The sequence below is a fragment of the Bubalus kerabau genome, chromosome 8, assembly GCF_029407905.1.
Source record: "Bubalus kerabau isolate K-KA32 ecotype Philippines breed swamp buffalo chromosome 8, PCC_UOA_SB_1v2, whole genome shotgun sequence".
NCBI classification, from domain to species: Eukaryota; Metazoa; Chordata; class Mammalia; order Artiodactyla; family Bovidae; genus Bubalus; species Bubalus kerabau.
In genome coordinates this window covers 66,131,875-66,156,795 of record NC_073631.1, presented here as the reverse complement: position 1 = coordinate 66,156,795, position 24,921 = coordinate 66,131,875, and the positions used below count along the sequence as shown (strand labels likewise).

The following is a 24,921-nucleotide window of genomic DNA, read 5'->3' as shown; positions in this document are numbered from 1 at the left end:
AATAGTTGGATGGCAGGAAAGGGGGCAGGAGCCTGCTTTATGGGTAGGTGTCTTTAATTAGTTCCGAAGTGGCATCTGCTGGAGGAACTGGCGCTTCTTCCTTCCCCCTAGGATGAGCATGTACCAGATAGCAGTGACCTCCTTTCTCTTGTGTACGTGTAGGGAACTAGTTGGGATTTATTAAAATATGTGATTTTTTTTTTCTGTTTCGTAAAAGCTGTACACTGGGCAAAGGCAAAGAGACATTTGATTAAAGTACTTTACACACCACTTGGGGGCCAAGTTATAGAAACAGAGTCCAGATTTTGGGTATTTGGTGTTGACTTATCAAAACAACAGTTTCTTACAGTTCGACCTAATATGTACTTTAAGCACCTCGAGAATTTTTCACTGGAGATACTTATCCTGGCAGGTTATTTTGGTGTATCTTAATGAGGGGACCTTTAAATTCAGGGTGAACTGACACTGGTTTCACAAACTAAAAATAAAATGTGTTGATATGGTAAAACACAACCCCTCTTCATCTCTGAGCCCCCAGCTCTGAATTAATGGGTTCTCCTGCACATCCTCAGGATGCCTCTGATGGTGGACGGGGAGGGGAAGGGAGGAAACAACATTCACCTTGGTACCAAGGAGAGGGGCACATGGTGACCTGCAGGAAACATGGGAACCGAACTGCAGGACTGAAGTAGGAGAATGATGGATGGTTATTAAACACAGCACATATGTACTGAGCATTTATGTTAATAATGGCCTGAGGCGCTGTGAGATTGGAAAAAAAACTTTTCCTGCATGAACGAAAGAGATTAAATTATGTTCCAGATAGTTTTGAAGTTAGATCTCTTTTATTGCTTTCAAGTTCTTTGAAAATTGAAGAACTCATGCAGGCCATAGATATTAACTCTTGGTTGGAGTATCTGATTAATCAGAACAAATTATTCTTTGACTGTGCTGGATGACATATGTGTATGCTGCTGCTGCTGCTGCTAAGTTGCTTCAGTTATGTCCGACTCTGTGCAACCCCATAGACGGCAGCCCACCAGGCTCTCCCATCCCTGGGATTCTCCAGGCAAGAACACTGGTGTGAGTGGCCATTTCCTTCTCCAATGCATGAAAGTGAAAAGTGAAAGTGAAGTCGCTCAGTCATGTCTAACTCTTCGAGACCCCATGGACTGCAGCCCACCAGGCTCCTCTGTCCATGGGATTTTCCAGGCAAGAGTACTGGAGTGGGTTGCCATCGCTTTCTCCAGACATATGTGTATGCTGCATGTAAATATGTATTGTACATGTAGGCATTTGATGTAAAGCTTGGGTCATGTATATAGTTTGCAATGACTTTTTCTCATGAGAGAGTCTCAAATAAAAGTGTGAAAATGTGATTGAACCAGAGGTTGCATGTATGTTGGGAGAGATCCTTAGAGCAGAGCTTTGAGCGCTGGTGACTAAGGACTCATCACTGGTAGCCTCTCCTCCCTCCTTGCCCACCCACTGCAGTCTGATGACTTGTCTTCTCTCACACAGTTGTAGGCCATTAACAGGTCAGTGGTAAGAATTCTCCCACCTGGGCCCCAGCAGAGGTGACTCTCAGTTTTAATGAACATGAGAACCCCCCCAGGGAGCTTGTTAAAAATGCAGATTCTAAGGTTCTATTCCAGAGATTCTGACTCAATACATCTGAAAGAGATCAAAGAATCTCCATTTTTAATAACCTCATCCAGCGACTCCATGCAGGAGCCAGTATTTGAAAAGCTTCCCATCTGAGGTTAGGGGAAAGAGAAGGAAATATGAATATAACCATGAATATAGGTCAGTTCCCCAATGAAGCAACATGTTCTCTAGTGGTCAGGTACATTTGAGATTCTGTTATTGGTACCAAACTTACCCACAGGTCAACTCATTTACATAACGTTATTTTTATGGACCTTTGCAGTTATCTTGTACATCAGCCGTCTTTACTGATGTGCTACTTTTTTCTCTTTGTATCATCTCCTCTCTCAAGCCTCCTCTAGTCACTTGATCAGAACTAGTCACTTGTTCTTTGAAGCCTCATGTTGATTTCTCATATTATAATCCTTATTCCTGCCTACCCCGAAGTTTCATTAATTATTCACATGGCTGTCTCCCTACTGGACTTTAGGCTTCTTTAGGGCAGAAACAGTGTCTGATTCTTCTCACCATCACTGAAAACATTTTGCATGGCACCTTGCATTCTGTAAGTCTCAATAACTATTTTACGAATCAATACCATGTTCTTAAATTGGGGATAGCCTGACCTTCATCTTCCTCAAAGCCACCCTGTGAAGGAGAGAAGGCTTTCTCAAGAAACCTGTTTCACAGTTGAGACAATGAAGGCTCAGAAAAGTGAAACAAGACAAAGCTCACACCGCTAATCAGTGAGAGTCAGGGCTACAATTCAAGTATGGGAATCCAGACCCATCCTGGGTAGACTCCACTGAGATGTCTCTCAGAATGCTTCCTGACTACAGGGGTTGAGAAAGCACCCCAAGGGGGCTAGTGAGAGAGACCCAGGAACTAACTTCCCTGGGGATTATGTTTTTAACAGTCCTTGTAGTCCAGTGAGGTAGACACTGGCGCCTTTGGGTGGGACAGGCTGACCCTCTGGGTTGCTGCCAGCCTTCTCATGAGACGGATTCCCACAGGAATACACTCTGTTTCCTGTGGTCTTTCTGTGATGGGCAGCAGCTGCAGGGTGAAGCTGATATGACGTTTGTTTGTTGCTTCTCCAGCCTGAGTCAACTAGATGTAGCAATTTGACAAAACAGCCAGGGTTTTATGACAGACTTGCTGGGATCCAGCAGCATCTGGAGGAGCCAGAGGCAAGCTGTAAGAGCTGAGGGCCAGGTGAAGCAGGATTTAGAGGTGTTCCCCACCCCCACCCCTTCCATTTTCAACCCTCTATAACGGGAGCTATTTCCTTCTGATGGCAGCTTCCGCCCAGCAGGTCCCTTCCTCCTCAGGAACAGACCCATTCTGGGAAATGTTTATTCTTTCCGCTCTGTTGATGGCACCCAGTTTCTGCCCACACTTTCCTCTCCCTGATCAAGGAGAGTAAAAAGTCAAGCTGACAGGTTCTGATTCGTGTTACCTTCACATAAGTCTGGTCATGTTGCTATTTTCCATACTTTTAATGAGAATCCCTTTTTTTAAAAAAATTTTAAATTAGTCTGGCCTTCCATTGTTCCAGGGTTCCACCCTTATCATTTCCATCTTTATTATTTTTTTTAACCATGTTATTTTCTTTCTCTGTAATTAGCCCAGCGTTTCCATGATGTCACCACTCTCCAAGTTTTGTGTCTTGTTTTTCTCAGTTTCAGTTTTTAATTCTTGGTTCCAGCCCAATAATGAAATACATAAACAATTACAGTGGGGTGGTGATGCTTCCTGCACACCCCACGTGGACCAGACAGTTGAGGGATGGACTGTCCAGTGGGGAGCTCTCTGACATCAACTGAGTTGGAAGAGTCACTGGAGGCCAGAGGAGAGCCATTTGTGATAATGATGAAGTGGTTGAGAAAAAGATGGCTGGGAATAACTGAAGCACTAGCTAGAGGAGTGTCAAACACCCAGGTGGCGGTTTAGTAAATATTATTCACTAATGATGGTGTGCTGATATCATTTAACCTGGTGGACAGAATGCCCAGGGGAACGTTGACGGCCTTCAAGTATGTGGGAAGAAATATGATGTTGAAAGGACAGAGAGGAGTACAAATCTCAAAGTTGCAACATATCCTCAGCTCCAGCTTCTCCACCGGCTGCTCTCTGCTTCTTGCTCACTTTCAGAATGCCCTCCGAGGTGGTTGTGGGGTCTTGGCTTCCCTGCTTCTTGGCCAGTGCCTGCCTGTGAGCGCAAGCCACTTCCCTAGATCCCTGAGTCCTAGTTATCCTGCCGTAGATGAGATCACTCATGCTCCCAGCTCTGAGCCACGTTTGTTAGGATCAGAAATTGAAAGCAGGGTTTGACTATGGGCTCTGTTCTTTCCAGGGATTTGATTTGAGATCTTAGTTCAATTGAGAAGAAAAACCTAAAATGGCGGGTTTTCCTTTTCCTTTTCAAGTCCTAGGGGTTTAATGTTCTCTTACTCCCAAACTCATCTCTAACCCTTGCCTAGCGTTTGGCTACTGGTCTCTGTTGGGTCCTAGCTCCCTTAGGACACAGGTTCTAGACCTTTTCCTTGGTGTTCTTAGATCTTCTAGGCAATCAGCATTTTCCTGAGCTAGAGTCTGTTCCCTCGGAGAGGTAGCTTGGCAGACATGGTAGTTATTAGCACTAGGGTAAGGAGTGGCCGGAGAAGGCAATGGCACCCCACTCCAGTACTCTTGCCTGGAAAATCCCATGGACAGAGGAGCCTGGTGGGATGCAGTGCATGGGGTCGCTAAGAGTCGGACATGACTGAGCGACTTCACTTTCACTTTTCACTTTCATGCATTGGAGAGGGAAATGGCAACCTACTCCAGTGTTGTTGCCTGGAGAATCCCAGGGATGGGGGAGCCTGGTGGGCTGCCATCTATGGGGTCGCACAGAGTCGGACACAACTGAAGTGACTTAGCAGAAGCAGCAGCAAGGAGTGGCCAGCAGTAGCTCTCTCATGAGCCTTAAATAGCCACACTAACAGCTGTGCTGAGGCATCTTGGTTGGTAGGTATCTGACATAGTGGCAGGTGCTGAGAGAAAGTGACCTCTGGTGGTCACTGGGTTAATATAATAGTCTGAACCAGTGATCTTATACAGTCGTGTGCCTTAGTGCCTGAGGGGTGTGTGTGTGTGTGCACATGCACGTGTATATAAAGACTCACACATATAGAGTTCTCTATGGGTTTATAAGAATTATGTTTATTTGGCTACTCTTTCTTAGACCTTTTTATCCTGGGTCTTCCTTATCTTTTTGAACTTTATATATTGGAGGGCCCCAGGATTTGATCAAAACATTCTCTCTGTTTATACTCCTTCCCTAGGTGATTTTTATATAAATTCATGGCTTAAAAACATCTATATGTTGAAAGTTCCCACATTTGTGATCCCAGCTCCCTTACCCCTCAAGGCATGCATGCATGCTAGGTTGCTTCAATCATGTCCAACACTTTGCTACCCTGTGGACTGTAGCCTGCCAGGCTTCTCTGTCCATGGGATTCTCCAGGCAAGAATACTGGAGTGGGCTGCCATGCCCCCCTCCAGGGGATCTTCCTGATCTTCCAGGGGATCTTCCTGACCCAGGGATTGAACCTGCATCTCCTGCAACTCCTGCATTGCAGGGGATTCTTTTACTGCTGAGCCACTGGGAAAGCCCTGACCCCTCAAGGGTAGGCTTATAAATTCAAATGCCTACTTGGCCTGTCCATGTAGATGCTAGGAAGCATCTCAGACTTAAAATGGCCCAAGCAGAGATTTCATTTTCCACCTCTCCTCCAAATCCCGTTTCTTCCAGCCGGCAGTATCAGTTGCACTGGTCCATCTTTTCAGGGATCAACCATGATGTCCCGAGTTCATTTTCCTCTTATATCATATGTTCGATCTACTAGCATATCTTGATGGCAAAACCTTGACAATGTATCTGATAATTCCTATCTTCATGATCACTTTTGCCTCTGGACAATACATTATCAGGCAGTGGCCATTGAAACGTATACATCCAATTATTTGACTTATTTACAAAAATTCCCCCAGTGATTTCTCATCTGACTTGGACTGCAGTCTGAAGTCTGACTACAAGGCCTGCAGGATCTGGCTTCTGATGCTGTCTCTGACTCTACCTCCCAGAGCATCCTCCTCTTTCAGCCTGCTACTCTTGCATGATCTCCAGCTCCCTCTTAACAAGAGTGTCTGCTCTTTCCCGTCCCCGGAACACACTTATCCAATATATTTGTTGTTGTTGTTCAGTCGCTAAGTCCTGTCTGACTCTTTTGCAACCCCATGGACTGTAGCCCTTCAGGCTCCCCTGTCCATGGGATTCTCCAGCAAGAATACTGGAGCAGGTTGCCATTTCCTTCTCCAGGGGATCTTCCTGACCAAGGGACCCAACCCCATTTCCTGCATTGGCAGGCGATTCTTTAGCACTGAGCCACCAGGGAAGTCCCATCCAATATAGTTACACATTCTCATTTCTTCATTCTGGCCTCTGGAGAAATGCTTTCTTATTTGAGGGCCTTTTTTTCTGACCCCTCACCTCTGAAGTACACAGCCTGTCATTCTGTTCCCTTGTCCTGCTTTGTTTTCTCCATAGCCCTCATCAGTGTCCCTTGTATCTCGCACATCTTTGTTTCCTGAAGGTCTCCCTACTAGAATGTCAGCTCTGGAGGCTGTGGACTCTCCCAGTCACGCTATATCCCAGGGCCTGGACCACTGCTAGTCCCCTCCAGCACTGGTCCCCTCCAGAGCATACCTGTTGGATGACTAAGTATATGCCGTGTTTAATTTATTTAAATTTAATTTTTTGGTTCAATTAAATTGAATTAATTAGTTTTTAATTAATTCAATTAGTTGTCTTTAATCTTTTGATTTAGTAATTTGAAGATAAAACTCATTCTCTTCCTCAAGGATAAGTTATGTATTTTCCTTTCCACTCTAAACTCTGCTTTTTCTATATTGACAGCTTGCCATATTCATGGCTCACGTTACTCCACATATCAAGTCAGATGGTGGGGAAATTGTACTAATACACAGACAAAGCTGAAAAGCTATTTCCATTGAACCAACTAAAATCATAATAAAATAAGCAATAATAACTGGAAAATAAAATGCGTGCTTTAGAAAAGTGGTTTTAAAAATAAGTATTACTGCTCATGGGCTTCCCCAGTGGCTCAGTGCTAAAGAATCTACCTGCAATGTAGGACATGCAGGGGATGCGAGTTCAATCCCTCCCTGGAACAAGAAAAGATCTCCTGGAAGAGGTTATGACAACTCATGCCAGTATTCTTGCCTGGAGAGTCCCATGGACAGAAGAGCCTGGCAGGCTGCAGGGTTGCAAAGAGTCAGACACGACTGAAGCGACTGAGCACAGCACACAGTGTGTTACTGCTTGTTCTTGGTGACATAATGATTGGTTTTGGAATGTAAATTAAAATTCAGTATGTTGGTATTTTACAATTTACTTAAAACATATGATGGAAGAAAGACTAGCAAAGGGTGTTAAACTTTAGTTTCATAAAGCAAGAGAAAAGTGGCAAAGGATTTCCCATAATATGCATAAGATGGGCTGCTTTTCTGTTGGTGGTGCCCAGCCATATTGCTGCACCTACTTTGGAGGGCACTGGAATGGCATCATTGAAGGAGATCCCTTTTGTGGGTTGTCGGATCCCAAGGGTCTAATATAGGTAGATTGAATTGTCTCAGTGAGAGAATTGTATAACAAAACTTTTTGGAGGCTCATTCAGGGGCGCACGTATGGTCTGAAGAACCAGGAGGGTTAGAATGATCTCTGGGGGTTTATGGCAGTGGAGTCTGGTTGAAACAGACCTTCGCCTCTTCTGAACTAACTTATGACTGCCCTGCGTCCACTCATGTTGCAACATGTGAGGTGCTTCTGCCATGTTTGTGCTCTGGCCCCTCTCCCTCTTGGACTGGAATCTCTTCCAGGGCAAAGGATGGATCTGATTCATATGTTCTGTTCTCAGCAAAAACCTGGCACAGTGCCTGGCCCACCACAGGGGCTCAACAATATCTGTTAAACAAACTCATGCATTTTCAGTCAGATAGGTTTGAATTTGTGGAGCCAACATTTAGCCTGCAGAAAAATCCAAGTTTGTGGCCACGATGTCACATTTTCTAAAGGCCGTTTGTCTTCTGTTGACATTTTTGTCTTATTTTAGATGTTAAAGCTTCAGAGAAGCTGTCTTAAGATGAAATCCTTAAGAGAAACCAGTGACGAAGGGAAATAATCATGGCCAATCATTTCTTTTTTAAAATGAAGCATGCGTTGTGAGTCCTTTTAGCAACAAGTTTATGTTAATGGTGTTTTATGGGTGACCAGTCACTTTTATTTCTTCATAACACCTTAATCAGAAATGGATTATATGCAAAATTGGCATTCATTGATTGTTTCATGAGTTTGAAAGTGGAAGCCAGTGAATTACAATTACATTCTAAACCAATGAAATAAATCTGTGGCTTCTCCAGTTCTTTCTGACATCTGCATGTGGCCCTTGGGGAAGACTTGGTGACGAGAACAGGCTGTTAATGGCCCTGGTGAATGAGTCAGACCATCCCCAGCTCACATGCTTGCTTTCGGATGAGGGATGCTGTCTGAGACTCACTTTCTCAGTTTTGTGAATTTCCATCTGGCCAGAGGGCTCCTGTCCCCTTGTTGCTCTGCCTGACATTCCTCGGGCTAACTGGACACCCTCTGCCCTCAGCACCAGAGTGAATATAGTCCAGGAGCAAGGATGTTTCCAGCACCTGATACATCAGACAGCCTTCACTGTTATCCGCAGGCAGGACGGCAGGAACGAGCTCTAACGCCTGCTATCCCAGGGGTCCCTTTGAAAGCCTCTGTGATTGCTGGTGGTCAAGGTCAATTGTACAGATGTCTTTAAAAGTGTCTCACTAGTGACCAGAAAGTTACTTTGTCAAGATGACAGATGGGCTGTGAGCAGTTCCTCTGCCCTGCCTGTTCCCTGTGATGTCAGCTCCATTTACTTGTCAAGGTTAGGTATTTTTGTAGCTCCCCCAGCATGTGGACTTTCATGGGCAACCTGTGGAAAATCTTGTGTTCTCTGCTGTGAAAAATCAGCTCAGTGGCTTGCTGTTGACCCACAGGAATGAGGGGCAAATGCGGACCTGGTGAGTCCCACTCACTGTGGTCAGAAGATGCAGGCAGAGATACCTGCTGAAAGGGGGTGACAGCCCTCCAAAGCTGGTCTTGAGAAGAAGTGGTTTGTCACCGCCAAACACCCTGGCAGGACACGGCCGGGGCCTAAGACATTCATTCACTCAGTTTCCATGTTTTGGATGTGTTCACTCTCCATTGCCCAGACAATCATCTATGTGTACATAGATGATAAAAGGGTCCCTTGAGTTCGCGGTTTCTTTAGGTAGCCAGGGAGCCCAGCTTGTTATATTGTGGCGAGTAAGAAAAGGGGCTGCTGAAATAATATCTCCGGGTAGCCTTCCTTAACACCATATCAAGAGCTTTCCCATGGAAGTGACTCCGACTTTGTTGTTGTCTTTAACTCCTGAACCCTCACACCTTGCTTCCTCCAGTGCGCCTGCTGGCCTAGGCAGCACCTGGTCCTGAGACTGAGAAGCCTGGCTAATGCCTCTGATGATGCCCTCTGATGAAAATCCCGCTGGTCGTTGGGGTTGGACGCCCCATCTTCTTGCTAGTTCAAAAGAACTCACCAAGAAGGCATAAAAATATTCTTAGAATCTCACTCCCCTCCCTTTTTTTGTGTTTTAGGGGAGGTGGTCAGAGAAAAAGCTCATTTATTACTTGTCATGTGCTGAAGGGCGCCCATAGTGTAAAACAGTCAAAGATACTGGGAAAGGCGACTGGGCCACTTATGCACGAGACTGTGTCCTCTGCAGCCTCTGTTCCCCTTCACCCTGGGAAGCGATGAGTTCTTCCCATAGTGGCAGTCTGTGGATGCTTTCTCTGCAGCCCCAACTTCATCCTGCATCCCAGCTGTTTGAATCCCTTTTGATTTTGAGGAGAAAAAGGTAAACTCAGGAATTGTTGTTGTTCAGTCTCCAAGTCATGTCCGACTCTTTGCGACCCCATGGACTGCAGCATGCCAGGCCTCCTTGTCTCTCACCATCTCCCAGAGTTTGCCCAAGTTCATGTCCATTAAATAGGTGATGCCATCCAGCCGTCTCATCCTCTAATGCCCCCCTCTGCTTCTGCCTTCAATCTTTCTCGGCATCAGGATCTTTTCTAGTGAGTCAGCTCTTGACATCAGGTGGCCAAAGTATTGGAACTTCAGCTTCAGCATCAGTCTTTCCAATGAATATTCAGGGTTTATTTCCTTTAAGATTGACTGGTTTGATCTCCTTTCTGCCCAAGGGACTTTCAGGAGTCTTCTCCGGCACCATTTTTCTAAAGCATCAATTCTTTGGCCCTCTGCCTTCTTTATGGTCCAACTCTCACATCTGTAAGTGACTACCGGAAAGACCATAGCTTTGACTAGACAGACCTTTGTCAGCAAAGTGATGTCTTTCCTTTTTAATACACTATCTAAAATTTGACATAGATTTATCATTTGACTTGGGAATGTGAACCACATAAAGGATGCTGACAATCACTCCTTTAAGGTCACATGCCTGGCTCCTGTTCTCTGGTAGAAGAGGATGCAGTCAGTCCACCCTCTGATTTTCCAGTCTGCTTCTAGGAGCCTGAGTGGTGTCCCAGAGCTGCATCTGTGACAGGGTGCCCTGCACTCAGTCACTGGCTGCTTTGTGCTCAATCCATTCCAGTTACATTAATGTGGTGCTGCCAGCAGATCCCTTGCTTATACGATGTACAGTCTAATAAAAACCAGGCAGTGCTACTTTCTTTGGGCTACTATTTTTATTTGGTGGTTATTTCTTTTGTCTTCTGCCTTCTCTAATGCTTTGGTTCTATTTCAAAATATGATTAAACAGAATGAGAAGCTGTTTGACACTGCCCTGTTTTAAATCAGAGCTGTACTTGAGTGGCTGGGACAGTCTAATGGCCTGTTTCTCTTTGTTCTGAGAGGTCCTTGAAAAGGTGCCCCCCCACCCCACAAAAAAGCCAGACCTAACTCTTTAAACAGCTTAGGACCCCCAAACAATCCCCCCAACAAACTAAAGCCCATTAAAATAGAATTGAAATGTTAGGTAAGTTAAATATAAAAAGGGCCTCCTTATTAATCCCCCGCTGCTTCTGCTGGCACGTGTCATATTTTCAAGGTACAGTATCAGGAGAATACTGTCATTTCGTGATGTATTAGGGCCATATATCATCAGAACATCGTCCTGGTAGAGGATATGGGCACTAAAAGACACGATTCTGGCCAGACAGAACAACAGGGGGTCTTACTTCTTTTCTCCAGCCCCTTGCACCCCCTCTGCCTTTTTCTTTAATCTCCCTCTGTTTTGTGTTGCAGAGAAGTGAATTTCTTCATGGGATATGACTTGTTGCAAAATAATCGGGGGGCCCCAGTGGACTTCATAAAGTCTTTTAAATGGCTGGGCTTCAAGGGCAGCTTTGTTCAGAGTTTGAGCCGTTAGCTGGGCCGGGGAAGGCCGCCTTTGCCAGGGTCCAGGTCTCTGGGGTAAAGGCTTGCCGAGCCTAGACTAGAGGCAGAAAGAATAACACTCCCAGATGGAGTGCAATGAATTGTGAGATGTTTTGCAAGATGCTTTCACATTAAGTCTCCAAAACTATATTCTTACAAGATGCTTTCACGTAAAGACTCCAAAAGTATGGCTATGGGATGCTGCCAGCCTCCTGGGAGAGGAACACTCTGTCCCCGTGCCCCCAGATCACGAAAGAAACCAGAGGACTTGGAGGATTTTGGTCCAGGCTCTGGTCTGACTTGCAAATGACAGGACACTGAGAGACTGACACTTGTTTTGAGTTTTTAAGTCAGAGACTTAATCTATTTTTTCTAAAAGGCACTATTTTTACTCTTGTGTTCAAAACAGAATCATAAACTAAGGTTTGTAATGGTCTTAAAATGGGGAAGTGCTTAATGATGGCACGCATTTAAATGTGTTGGCTGCAAGGAAGAGATGGCTCATCTTAACCTCTAAACCAGGCAAGCTGGTATAGCGATGAAATCACCGACTCTGATTTCAGCGAGACCTGGGTTTGACTCTCTGCTGCAGCTATGTGGAGCTGGGTGAGCCTTTTAACCTCTCTGAATATACACAACTACATATAAAATGGATAACTAAGGAGAACCTATTGTATAGCAGAGGGAACTCTACTCTGCTCTGTGGTGAACTAATTGGGAAGGAAATTGAAAATAGTGGATATATGTATACGGATGACTGATTCACTTTGCTATACAGCCAGAAACTAACACAACATTGTAAAGTAACTGCATTCCAATAAAAACTAATAGAAAATAACCTCTCTGAGCCCCAGCTTTACCCATAAAATATGGGTAAATCCGTGCATTCTTTAGGTTTGTTGTGAGGGTTAAAAAGGACATAATACACAAAGCATGTTCAGCACAATCTAGCAAATAATGGATTTTCTATAAATGTCAGGCACTATTATTCTTAATAGTTCAGCAACCTGCCTGGAAAACTATTACTGCCACTTGATAGAATTTCGTTAGAGATGGGTCAGCTCTGGCTTTTGATAGTGAAGGCATTTGCAAAAGTGGTGGGGGTTGGGGTGTTCAGAAAAATCTGGAAATGTTACTTTACATTAACAGCAAGGGCCATTGACACCCCTCACCTCTACTGACCTTGGATGTGTCCAGCCTCTTCTACTGACCTCGCTCAGTTGGGAAAGAGAAGAGATGTTGGGAAACCATTCTCTTGGCTGGGAAGTTTGGTTCATTTTCCCTATTGAACACACTTTCTTCACCTTAAAAATGGTTGTGTTGGTGTATTTTCAAAGTTCATTGAGCTGAGAAACATGGCCTGCAGCCCTGGAGCTTCGTACTTGTACGCTAAGGCTTTGGAGTGGACCAAATTGCTTTTTTTTTTTCCCTCTTAGCTCTTTTGGTGCGAGAGTTATGGAGAAGTCACTTGTACTGTCAGTAACAAAGAACAAGCAAGTCCAAGCTTAATTAAAATAATAAATCATCGATCGAGTTTACTACTGCCATTGGCAACCACTGAGCTATCTCAGTCTCCCTCACCTTCCACTGATTCTTTTCTGAGAGATTAAGAACAGATTTCATCCAGAGGAGTCCGGCTGGAGCAGGTACAAACTTGTGTTGTCTCCTCTCGGAGGCTCATGCTAGCTTGCAGAATTTCCCCAGATTGTGTCTTCTGGAGAGGGAATCACTTCACTTTTTCAATGATCAAAACCAGGTATCAATGATACCTACCCCCCCTGGGTCTTTTCTTTCAGTTTCTGTCTGTATCTCTGCATTCTAGAACTGTAATTTTTGCAGTTAGGTCTGTTTATTTGAGTTTTGACCCATCTCTTCTATGGCATCTTTCACAGGTTACCTTCTAACAGGGCAGGGGACCTCACATGTCCGACCCAGGTGGCCTGACTTTCCAGAAAATTTCCAGACTCACTCAACTACATACTAATCTAGTCCTAAACTCTCAGCAGTCATGTAGGAGCTAACCTAATTTTAATATGATACACTCGTAAAGTTTAATGCTGTGCCTTAGCAACTAACCTCCCTGGCTGGCCCCTTAATCCCAGTCTGGGAACCAGGTTTTCTTCCCAAGTTCACTGCTAGCTAGCTCTTCGAGGGGCCTGAGACACTTAACTTCATTGTGTGCTATTCCTCCATCTGCAAATCTTAGGAAACCTGTGAGGATTAATGAAATAATGTCTGCAGAGCTCTTTAGAAGAAAAGTGCTATGTAAACATAAAGTATTATTCTTCTGTTTATGAGACGTTTTATAATATTGCCTAGGAGAAATTGTGACCGGTGTACGAAAGTACCATAAAATTCCTTTTTGGTTCTTGTGGGGCTGAAATTGGGTTACAGTGGGGCACTTCAAGGAAAAGTTGACCTCTTTGACTATATGTGTGTGAAGACTTGGATTCCAAGGAGAATACATGCGCTCATGTTGGATCACCTTCTTCCTTGGGAAACTTGACAGAAGACATCTGTATCCCTCAAAAAAATTTCCTCTGTGAGCAATTTTAAGACTCTCAAATAGTGAAACACTACTGTCTGTGCACGTCAAACAAGTTCTCTAATAAAGAGAATTTGATTAAGGGTCCAAGTGTCTTATTTGTGCTCACCATCCATGATGGCTTTTGAGTCAAGATGGAGTTCTCTTCTGTGATTCTCACTTGGGGCCAGAGGTTACACTGCAGGGCTGTGTGATCCTGCTCAGGTCTGGTGCCTTGTCTCCTCCAGGAGATTTCTGGAGCGTAGAAAGGAAGCTTGCTGCGTGGTTTCCTTCTCCCTCCCACAGCACTGGGTCCAGTGGTACATGGACCATATCTTTGGTTTGGCTACTTTAGAACTGCCACTCCTCTCCTTCTCCAAGTCACTGTCCTAGACATATGTCCCCTGACTGGAGCTGATAACAGAGGGAGCGCCTTAGTCAGAATCAATATGAGCCTAGCCCCATAGATATCTGTATTTTAATAGGGGCTCCATCCCCTCCCTAAATAAGGCTGCAGTGCTGAAATGGCAGAGCGTGTGCGCACAGGCAGGGTAAGGGTAGAGTAGTCTGGCGGGGACAGACTCCAGACTCCACCAGGAGCAGAGGACACTTACTACCTGTGGGATAAGGCAGCCAGTGGAAAGGGAGTCCTGAAGGCACGGCTTTGTGTGTTCCCCTTCTCACCAGAGACGCTGACTTGGAAACCAGTGTTTTTGTCTTTTGGTAGTCTGGAGAGTTTCTAATTTAGGAAAGAGAATTCTACCTATTTATCCCCTCTAATGATACTACCTGGCCCATGTACCTTATTGACATATTTTGTTGTTCATTTGGGGCAGAAAAAAATGTTATAACTTCACAGCCTTCCTGATTTTCTAAAAAAGGATCTGGCACTTAGAATTTGTGAGTTCGCCAAATGACAGCTGTTTGCCTCCAAGGCAGGCTTTGCTTTCATAGAAGACAAGAATGGAGGGAAAAATCACACCATCTTCTAGATGGTCTGCCACCTTCCTAATATAGCTAATCACAGGGAGGATCAGCAGGCAGAGCACCCAGTATTTTCATTTTCCTTCTTATTTCAAGAAATGTGTGTTGCCATTTCATAGTCTAGAAATACAGCATCTGCCAGTTGACATTTCTCCCTGATTGTTCTATCATATCAGCTGCTGTGTTTTCTTCTCCAGATTTTTATTTCATTATTATTTTTAAATATAAATGAAAGGTCAGGTAATACTTTCCATAGTCCATAATAGGATTGGGACTGGAAGAATCTTAGAAAAAAAAAATATCTTCAAGACTTTGGCTTGAAATAAAAAGCATCTCAAAAACTTTTTTTTTCTCGTTGAGAAAAGCAAACAGGAAATTCTCACAATGGCGATTTGCTGTCTTCTCTAACCCCCTCTCTCCCCACCCAGCCCAAATCACTGAGAGATGATTTCCCTCCACACCAGACACTGAAAAATGCTCAGGAGGCACTGGCAGGTCTCCTGGCCACATTTCTAAGCCCAGGGTACTCTGTGCTGCCATCTAGTGGCACATCTTAGACACAGCAAGCCGGCTGGGGGAGTCCTGTATGAACTTGGCTGTGGCCAGAGCTGTGGTTTGGCTTGCATCCTTATAGAGCTTTGTTGCCAGCCATGTAATTTTTTTTTTCCTTTTTACTCCTTATGCCCCTCTTTAATGTTTGTTTGTTGGCACTTCATTTCATGTGCCTCCAGAGGCTGTTTTGAGTTTTGATATATTTGGTCTTTCCAAAAGAAGGCATTAATGCAAACAGATGCCTTTGACAACAGGTAAATGACAGGCTTGCTGACCCTAGAAAGTGGAAAGCATGGGGAGACAGAGACAGAGAATGAAAAATGTGATGAGGTTGATTATCCCTAGGCATGGGCTAGGTTGGGTTTTTAAAAATCTGACCTTTTCCTCCAGTGCATTTTTACCACCATTTCTGTGGCGTAGATTTGGGAAGAGTCAAATTCAAGCTGAAATCTTGGGGAAGATTTACTTGGAGATATGAGCCTAGCCATCAGCGATGTGATGGGCACAGTAACTATCCATGTCCAAAATAGTGCATCTTTCTTTGTTATCAGAAAGAAGCTGGTGTTTGTGGACCTTCTCATGGTCGGTGATGACAAAGCACCTTGGAGTTATTCAGCTCTTGTCCGCGTGCTCACTTCACGCTTGTGGAACCACCTGCAAGGCACCAGTCTCCCCTGGGGCCTTGGAAATGTGATGTTCTTTAGTTCTTGTTAGTATCCTGAATGCCTGGGAAATAGCTGGTGCAGCATTTAAGTGCATGCCTTCAAACAGGTAATGCATCATGTTTGGATCTTCTCAAAGTCATCTTAATGGCTAGCCTTTCCAGATAAAACCAAAGATACAAATGCTCACCACACTTTCATTAGCATAAGTGCTAACATAGTGCTTCTCTCCAATCCCCTGGGAGTTGCAGAGCCTCTCAAGGCGCTCCCAGGGTCTAATTCGAAAATGAATCCAGACTGTCATCTCCTCCCTTTATGAATGAACAGAATCCCTGAGAATCCCAGAACTCCACACTCTCCAACTCACCCATCACCTCTCCCCTAGAGTGAGGTACCTAGAGCCTGGGGATGGGTGGGCCCCACCATCCCAACAGCTCTATTTCTACACGGTCTTGTTGTCTCAGTACCCTGATGGCTTTGCAAGGCCACTGAAGCATGGGAATAATGAGCCTACCCCAACTAATGTTCCATACGATGTTACAGAAAAATTTGAATGAAATTTTGGGCCAAACCAATATTCCAGATCTGCCTTTTGTGGGGCCTGGGCAAGCTGACTAACTCTGGTTCCTTAGCTATAAAATGGGGATGATGTGGATTTTTTTTGTGAAATAATGCATATGCAACTCTTAGCACAGAGCCTGATACATAGAAAGTGTTCGGTAAGCGCGAATCGGTAACAGAAAACATTTCTTGAATGAAAAAAGGAACTGAATGAGCTGTGATCTTGAGTAAGAGCAGAGGACACTTGGTGCACGTGTGGTGAGGTGGCCAATGGAAAGGGAGTCTTGAAGGTACGGCTTTGTGTGTGTACCCCTTCTTACCAGAGCAGCTGGCTTGAAGACCAGTGTTTTTGTCCTTTGGCAAAATCAGGGAAAGCAAAGTGAGTGGTCTTAATTAACCTGTGCTTGAATTTACTCTGTAGCTGCTGGACTCAATTAAGGGGATGGAGGAATCAGCCTTTCACCAGTGATTCTCTGAAGTTTTTCTTTGTTTCTTGGAGGGCCTGGGAATCTGAGCTTGTGCTCCGCATCCACGCAACCAGACAACAGGGAAATGATCAGATCTGGTAGCTCTGTACCAACATGACCCTTGGTAGAAAATAAAAACTTCCCAAGTGTTATCAGAAGTGGGGAAAAACTCACTAAACCTATAGCTAAGGTTTAGGTTTGTTCTGTGTGTGTGTGTGTGTGTGTGTGTACACAAAAAATTCCAGATGTGAATCTACAAACCATCTGGTTGAAATAACTTTTGTGCTGAACTGTAATTACAAGCTATTTATTATGGATCTTGGATCTATGGTTTTTGACTGCCTGCTGGGTTTCTAATTTAGCAGAGTTCTGACATGTAAGAGTATGTGTCTTCCTGTTCATTAGATCCCCAATTTTGACTTCACATCCACTCTGACTACCCTTAGAATTTTTAATTCCTTGTGCCTAAGGAGTTTTCCTTTCAGAGAGGAGATGTACTTGAGGGTGACTTTTCCTTAAGGCAGAAGCCAGGTTTACTGAATGCATAAAGCTGATTTAACAGATGCTCTGAGGTAATGCCCTGCGTGGGGACATCTGGTATCAAAACTATGGTTTTGTGTAACTGCTCTTTGTGAAACTGAGTCAATGTTCATCATGCCGAGCAGCGTATATACCTGATCGATGTTCTTGATTACTTTGGTGGTGGTTAAAGGGCACTATAATTTTTTAAAAAATATACTCCTTTAGTTTGAAAGGTGACCATAACTATGTATTAAATTTGTAATTTAAGAAGAAAGTATGAACATAAATCACAGGGTTGAGACTGACAGTGAGTCATGATGCCACCTTTATTATGAAACAGAGATGGCGAGGGAAGGAGCTTTGCCTGGCTCAGAGCCAGGATATCTGGGTTCAGGTTGGAGTCAGCCATTCACTCTGGGACTGTGGACAGCTCCTGAGCCCACCTGGGCCTTGCAGGCAGGAAGAACACTCTTCTCATGGCAATGGTTCTCAGCCTGGGCTGCACACTGGAATTATCTGGGGAGCCTGGTCCTGAGAGAAATCAGATCTGAGCTTCAGGGGCTGGGAGACAGTGCCAGGCTTTCTGAAGAACTGCACATGGGTTCTGATTAGCAGCCCAGGGTGAGAATCACTGCCTCATAGTGTTTTAAGGAGTTGGTGAGATTCTCTATGAGAACTCTTATCACATAACAGATGCCAAAAATGGGGAAAGAAAAGGAGACTGGGTTACTTAGCTCAACCACACCTTCTGATCAGACACCAATAACTAATAAATGAGAAGACTAGAAGTCTGTCTACCAGCCTTGCAGGAATGGGTACAATGGCTGAAGACTGATGCTCACTCTTTCAGTGGCCAGGCAGATCCTGGGATGACCCCGTCACAGTGTTTACCATTGGCCTTGGAAATGATGGTCATTTTCTGTGTGTGGCATCCAGTGGGAATGTTTGAGCAACATTGGTTGGGGTGGGCTCATTATTCCCATGCTTCAGTGGCCTTGCAAAGCCATCAGGGTACTGAGACAACAAGACCGTGTAGAAACAGAGCTGTTGGGATGGTGGGGCCCACCCATCCCCAGGCTCTAGGTACCTCACTCTAGGGGAGAGGTGATGGGTGAGTTGGAGAGTGTGGAGTTCTGGGACTATCAGGGGTTCTGCTCATTCATAAAGGGAGGAGATGACAGTCTGGATTCATTTTCGAATTAGACCCTGGGAGCGCCTTGAGAGGCTCTGCAACTCCCAGGGGATTGGAGAGAAGCACTATGTTAGCACTTATGCTAATGAAAGTGTGGTGAGCATTTGTATCTTCGGTTTTATCTGGAAAGGCTAGCCGTTAAGATGACTTTGAGAAGATCCAAACATGATGCATTACCTGTTTGTAGAACAAAATGCGTGTGAACCAAAAATACTATGTCACAACAGCAAGATTGAGACTGTAGCAAGTGTCTACTAAATGATAGGTGTATTTAGTAGACACTTGTTTTATCTTAGCACTGATTTAGAGCTGCAATTTGGTGTATAGGCTGAACTTGGACTCCCAGTCCCCAACATACCATCCCTCCCCACCTACTCTCTCACTCTCTCTCTCTCTCTCTCACACACACACACACACACACACACACACTCAAACACTTATAGACACTCCTTACATCTCTCCTTGGTGCTAGAATAGAACTGGAGAGATCTTCTTTAGTCTCTTGACTTTGAAGACTACTGGGTACACTTGTGAATCTTCCCAAGGTCTTTGTCAGGGCTGAGTCTCCTGCACATGTTCCAAGAGTGTTCATCTAGAGGTAAGAGAGCTGGTCAGTTGCTCCTCTCTAGTCTGTCCCCAAATCAGGCGATGAACGTGGTCATCCCAGCCTTAACTCAGGGTAGGAGGTGGGCCTTGTGTACGTTTGTGAGCTCAATTTTGAAATCCACCTCTACCACTGCAAAGTTATATGATCTTCAAAAAGTAATAGAGCTACTTGGAACAGCAATCTTCCTGTGCATAAATGAGAGAGTGATGATATCTATCTCCCAGGAATTTAATAAGAATGATTATTCACCTAGCACTTAGTAGACATTTTTCCAGTCCCAGTCTTGTGGAAGTGTTGTGACATAGTATTTTTGGTTTATGTGCATCTTGTTCTGCAAACAGGTAATGCATCATGTTTGGATCTTAAAGTCATTTTAACAGCTAACCTTTCTGGATAAAAACAAAGATGCAAATACTCACTATACTTTCATTAGCATAAGTGCTAATATAGTACAGCTGTCCCACAGCTATAAAACACTGACGCCTGTGTCTCTGCTTGGCATGGGGAATATTATTTTTTCTCTTACTGAGCTGATTCAATACTCAACTTTGTCATTATTTGAGTTGGAACTTTAGATTGCTGCATTTTAATGCACTCTACTATTAAGGATAGTTGGACGGCCGTGTGCAAATATTTTTGTTCTCACAATGCAGTCCTGGCCCAGGTAGTCCAATGGGCAAAATATGATTTACGCAAATATTATCATTTCTATAGTGTGTACCAGAAAGAAATGGTAGAGCAAAAGAAAGCTTCTGTCTCTCGGAGTTTGGTTATCTATGTTAAATTGGCTGGTCAAGAAGGGACTTTCCATCCTGTTCATCTGCCTCTAATCTCAGTCTGCTCCTGGATGGATATACCCGCTCCAGAAAGAGTAAAATCTCGTTGGCTATCACAGAGTTGTCTCGTGAAGATGAAGGCAAGATAGGAAGAGGAAAGCTGGGAAAGGCTCAGCTGTGTGCTAGGATTCTGGGGATTCTGTTTGAAGCTGATTTCAAATGTGTCTTTTTTTTTTTTTTTTTTTGCCTAGAACAAGGAAGTGACCTGTAAGAGAGAGAAGTGCCCAGTGTTGTCCAGAGACTGTGCCTTGGCCATCAAGCAGAGGGGAGCCTGTTGCGAGCGGTGCAAAGGTGATTTATGTCTTGGCTGCCTTTTTTTGGCTGTTCCTGCAGGCGTTTTTATTTCTCTTCCTCTCACCTTTCTATTCATTCAGCTTTTGGCTGGGATGCAAGGGGGTGTCAGGAGGGAAGCGAGTGAGTGTTGGGGGGCTTGTGGTAAGGAGGAATCTCCTAATGGGGGATGAAAGCATAGAGAGCATCTGCATCGTTGGCTTATTTTCTGAGGCAAGTTGTTAAAATGTCCTAGAAGAGATGTAAACACGATGCCCCTGCATGTTGATACACACACACACAAGCCTGTTTTGTCAAGAAGTTTCAGCACTCAGTTTTTCCAGGCTCTAGCTTGCCCTGCCCACCTCTGCCAGAAGAGTCTTTAAGACCAGTTTGTATCATTTTGGTCCCTATTAAAGTTTTTTCTTCTGAATTAAACTGAAGTCCTTCCCTTTGTCTTTGAAACATCCTTAAAATATTCTTATTCCACCCCGCCCCCACCCTCCGCCCCATCTCCTGTGACTCTCCAGCATGCCCATCTCTCTAGAATCTGTTCTGCCAGCCTTGGTTTCTGCCTTCACTCAGGCCTTTCCTCCCAACCTGCCCAGATGTTGCCTGTGCTCAAGGTCCCGCAGCCCTCATCCATCACATCATAGCTAAGTTTCCATGGCATCAGAAGGCCACACAGACATTTCAGTGATGTGCTTTTTCTCCTTCATTGTCTCATTGGTGTTCGGTAGATTGTCAGCTCCTCAGGACAGGAGCCAGGTCCTGCTCTGATGATGCTTAGTGTATGTAGTGTGGTCCTGCAGACATCAAAATGAGCACAGTGCTTCAGGATGTGGCTCTGGAGTTACACTGCCAAGTCTGATCCAACAGTCCTGGGTTGCAAAGAGATTTCTCACCCCAAAGATGCATCCTGGGTTGCAGAGTGTTCCCCAAAAGTTCACATCCACTAGGAACCCCAGACTGTGACCTTAATTGGAAATAGGATCTTTGGAGATATAATTAGTTAAGGTCGTGCCGGATTAGGGGTGGCTCCAGATATATTATGCCTGGTGTCTTTATATGAAGACAAGACAGAGACACACAGAGGAGGTGGCCATGTAATGAGAGAAGTAGGTATGAATGCCTGGGCTGTGTTGCTGAGATTCACATTATTCACTTGCTCTGGGGAGAGAAGCTTAGCATCTGTCTTTTTGAAAAACTCTTGGGGGTTTTAATATGCAGCCTGGGTGGGGACCTCTGAAAGAGATCTTGATTGGGTGATTTCTACCCTCACAGAAGAGAATGCGATTTTGGAGCAGCAAGAGAGGGTCCCCTTCTGTAGAGCTCTCAAAAGCAGTTCTTTAGAAACCAGGTAAACTAAAGCACCATTTCTAGTGACAACCCCCAAGTCTCTATACTCAATTGAGTTTGAACTTTTCAACACACACTGTTATATGAAGTCCACATGTCAAGAATTAATGCCCAATTGTTGGTGAATGACTATAATTATAAGAGTAAACTATAATGTTTAAGGTTATAAATAAATGCATGAGGCAGAGGTTGGAGTTGTGTTGCCACAAGTCAAGGAATGTCTCTGGCTACCAAGAGTTGGGAAAAGCCCAGGGGGGTTCCTCCCCAGAATCCTCAGATGGAGCATGGTCCTGCCAACACCTTCATTGGAACTTCTAGTCTCCGAAACTGTGAGAGAATACATTTCTGTTGTCTTAAGCTCCCAAGCTTGTGATAATTTGTCACAGCAGCCTGAGAAACTAATACCTCAAGGTTTCCACTTGAGCAAGTAGAGACGTGGAGCCTCTCTTTGCCGCATTCCCTCACCTGTTAAACGAAGATAGCAATTGTGTTGGAGAGGTAGCTAATGGAAGAAACAAAGTGTTTAGCACAGTGCCTGGCGTGTAAGCATTTTTCAGTATAAATGTAGTGGGTACTCTATAAATACCTGATGGGCTTGACTATAACAATGTGTTTTCTGAAGCTTTTTGGAGTAGGAGTGATCAGTCATTTACTTCTCATCTCTTTCCTATGGAGTTGGGAGTCAGATGTTTTACTCACGTGACTGTGGAAAGCTATGGATGCAAGACTTGAAATAGTAATTTCTTAGGAATCTCCCAAGCTGATGGTCAGATAAAGTAGTCACAATTAAGAATACATTGCTGAATTAATGTGTGTCTGATTTACTGTTGATTCTAGTACTCTTGCCTGGAAAAATCCCATGGACGGAGGGGCCTGGTGGGCTGCAGTCCATGGGGTCGCTAGGAGTCGGACACGACTGAGCGACTTCACTTTCACTTTTCACTTTCATGCATTGGAGAAGGAAATGGCAACCCACTCCAGTGTTCTTGCCTGGACAATCCCAGGGACAGAGGAGCCTGGTGGGCTGCCGTCTATGGATGGTCGCACAGAGTCGGACACGACTGAAGCGACTTAGCAGCAGCAGCAGCAGCACCTTAAAGAACCTCTTCCATTTCATTCTCTATCTTTTAACTGCTGATTTGCCAGCTTCATCTTGCAAGGCAGCCTCGGCAGTGAGAGATGAATTGGATGCTACAGGGTGGAAGCAGAATGTGTGAAGGGACCATGCCCAAGGCTTTCAGTTTGTCTCTTGTTATCATGGGACAGGGGGCACCTTGGGTTGCTCTAGTGTGTAATCTCCTTTCCTTCTTGTCCTGCTGTTTCCTTTATCATCATTCTTTCTTCCCATCATCCTGATCTTCCAAGGGAGAGGGATAATTTTCCTGAGTATTCATTATTCTCTTAAGATAAGGCTCCTCAAATGGAACTGGACCCAAGCATAGACCATTGAATTCAGTGTCCTGAGTTCTCCATTTTTTAAAATTAATTTATGTGGCTGTGCCAGGTCTTAGTTGTGGCATGAAGAGTCTCTTTTTAGTTGCAGCATGTGGGGTCTAGGTCTCTGACCCGGGATTAAACCCAGGGCACAGAGTCTTAGCCACAGGGAAGTCCCCCGAGTTCTCATTCTGACAGTAAAGTCAAGGCCTTCTGGGGAGGTCAAAATCCTCAGCCTGCCTCAAGATGGACCTTCCTGATAGAAACTCCTGAGTAGATCTGACCTGTCAGGCTCTAGAGGGGGATCTTAAAGACGCCTCCTTTATTTTCTTAATTTCTACTCCATAATACAATGTTTGTCTCCTGGGTTTTAAGAAACACAGTTATATTTGCTCTTAGCTACTGGTTTATTTCTATTTTTCTGATTAGAATAGTTACATATGATCACAGAAGAAGCTTTTAAAAATAGGCTAAAATGTGGAAAAACAGAAAATAAATTACTCATAATCTTCCCACCCAGAAGTAATAAATGATTGTTGATATTTGATATATTTTTCCTGTATTTTTTTCCCATGTAGAAGTGTTTACCTAGTTGATATCTTGGGCATCCCTGGAGGCTCAGTGGGTAAAGGTGGATTCTTTACCCACTGAAGGTGGATTCTTCAATTAGACATAGGAGATGCAAGTTCGATCCTTAGGTCAGGAAAGATCCCTTGGAGGAGGGCATGGCAACCCACTCCAGTATTCTTGTCTGGAGAATCCCACGGACAGAGGAGACTGATGGGCTATAGTCCATGGGGTCACAAAGAGTTGGATACAACTGAAGAGACTAAGCACACACACAGTTGGTATCTTACCATCGAATTGTATTATTTCTGTTTTATTTTCTTCTCCCACTTAACATCAGGGGAGGAGGGAATAAAAAGTATTTTCTATAAAACTGAATCTTCTAAGAAATAAAAATTGTTATCAATTTATTGTCTTTCCCAGATCTTTTCCAGTTTATTACATATACAAACATTTATATATATATGTAATCTTGTGTGTGTGGTTTTATTTTATATGTTGTTCAGTCAGTTATGTCCAACCATTTGTGACCCCATGGACTGTAGCACGCCAGGCTTCCCTGTCCTTCATTATCTCCCGGAGTCTGCTCAAACTCATGTCCATTGAGTCAGTGATGCTTCAATCTTTCCCAGCATCAAAGCTTTTCCAATGAGTCAGTTCTTTTGGATCAGATGGCCAAGGTATTGGAGATTCAGATTCAGCATCAGTCCTTCCAATGAATATTCAGGATTAATTTCCTTTAGGATTGACTGGTTTGATTTCCTTGCTGTCCAAGGGTCTCTCAAGAGTATTCTCCAATACCACAGTTCAAAAGCATCAATTCTTCAGTGTTCAGCTTTCTTTGCGGTCTGACTCTCACATCCATACATGACTACTGGAAAAACCATAGCTTTGACTATACAGACCTTTGTTGGCAAAGTAGTGCCTCTGCTTTTTAATATGCTGTCTAGGTATGTCATAGCTTTCCTTCTAAGGAACAAGAGTCTTTTAATTTCATGGTTGCAGTCAACGTCCACAGCGATTTTGGAGCCACAGTGATTTTGAAGAAAATAAACTGTTTCAATTGTTTCCCCATCTATTTGCCATGAAGTGATGGGACCGGATGCCATGATTTTCATTTTTTGAATGTTCAGTTTTAAGCCAGCTTTTTTACTCTCCTCTTTCACCTTCATCAAGA

At 44.2% G+C, this 24,921-nt stretch overlaps 1 protein-coding gene across 1 annotated transcript in view; it reads left to right on the top strand.

The window, feature by feature from the left end:
* The window catches only part of BMPER (BMP binding endothelial regulator), a 253,318-nt gene that overhangs the window by 14,600 nt on the left and 213,797 nt on the right, over nt 1–24,921 (top strand). The window contains exon 3 of the mRNA XM_055590429.1: nt 20,306–20,405. Coding sequence (XP_055446404.1) covers nt 20,306–20,405 — 100 coding nt within the window. The remainder of the gene's footprint in view (nt 1–20,305; nt 20,406–24,921) is intronic.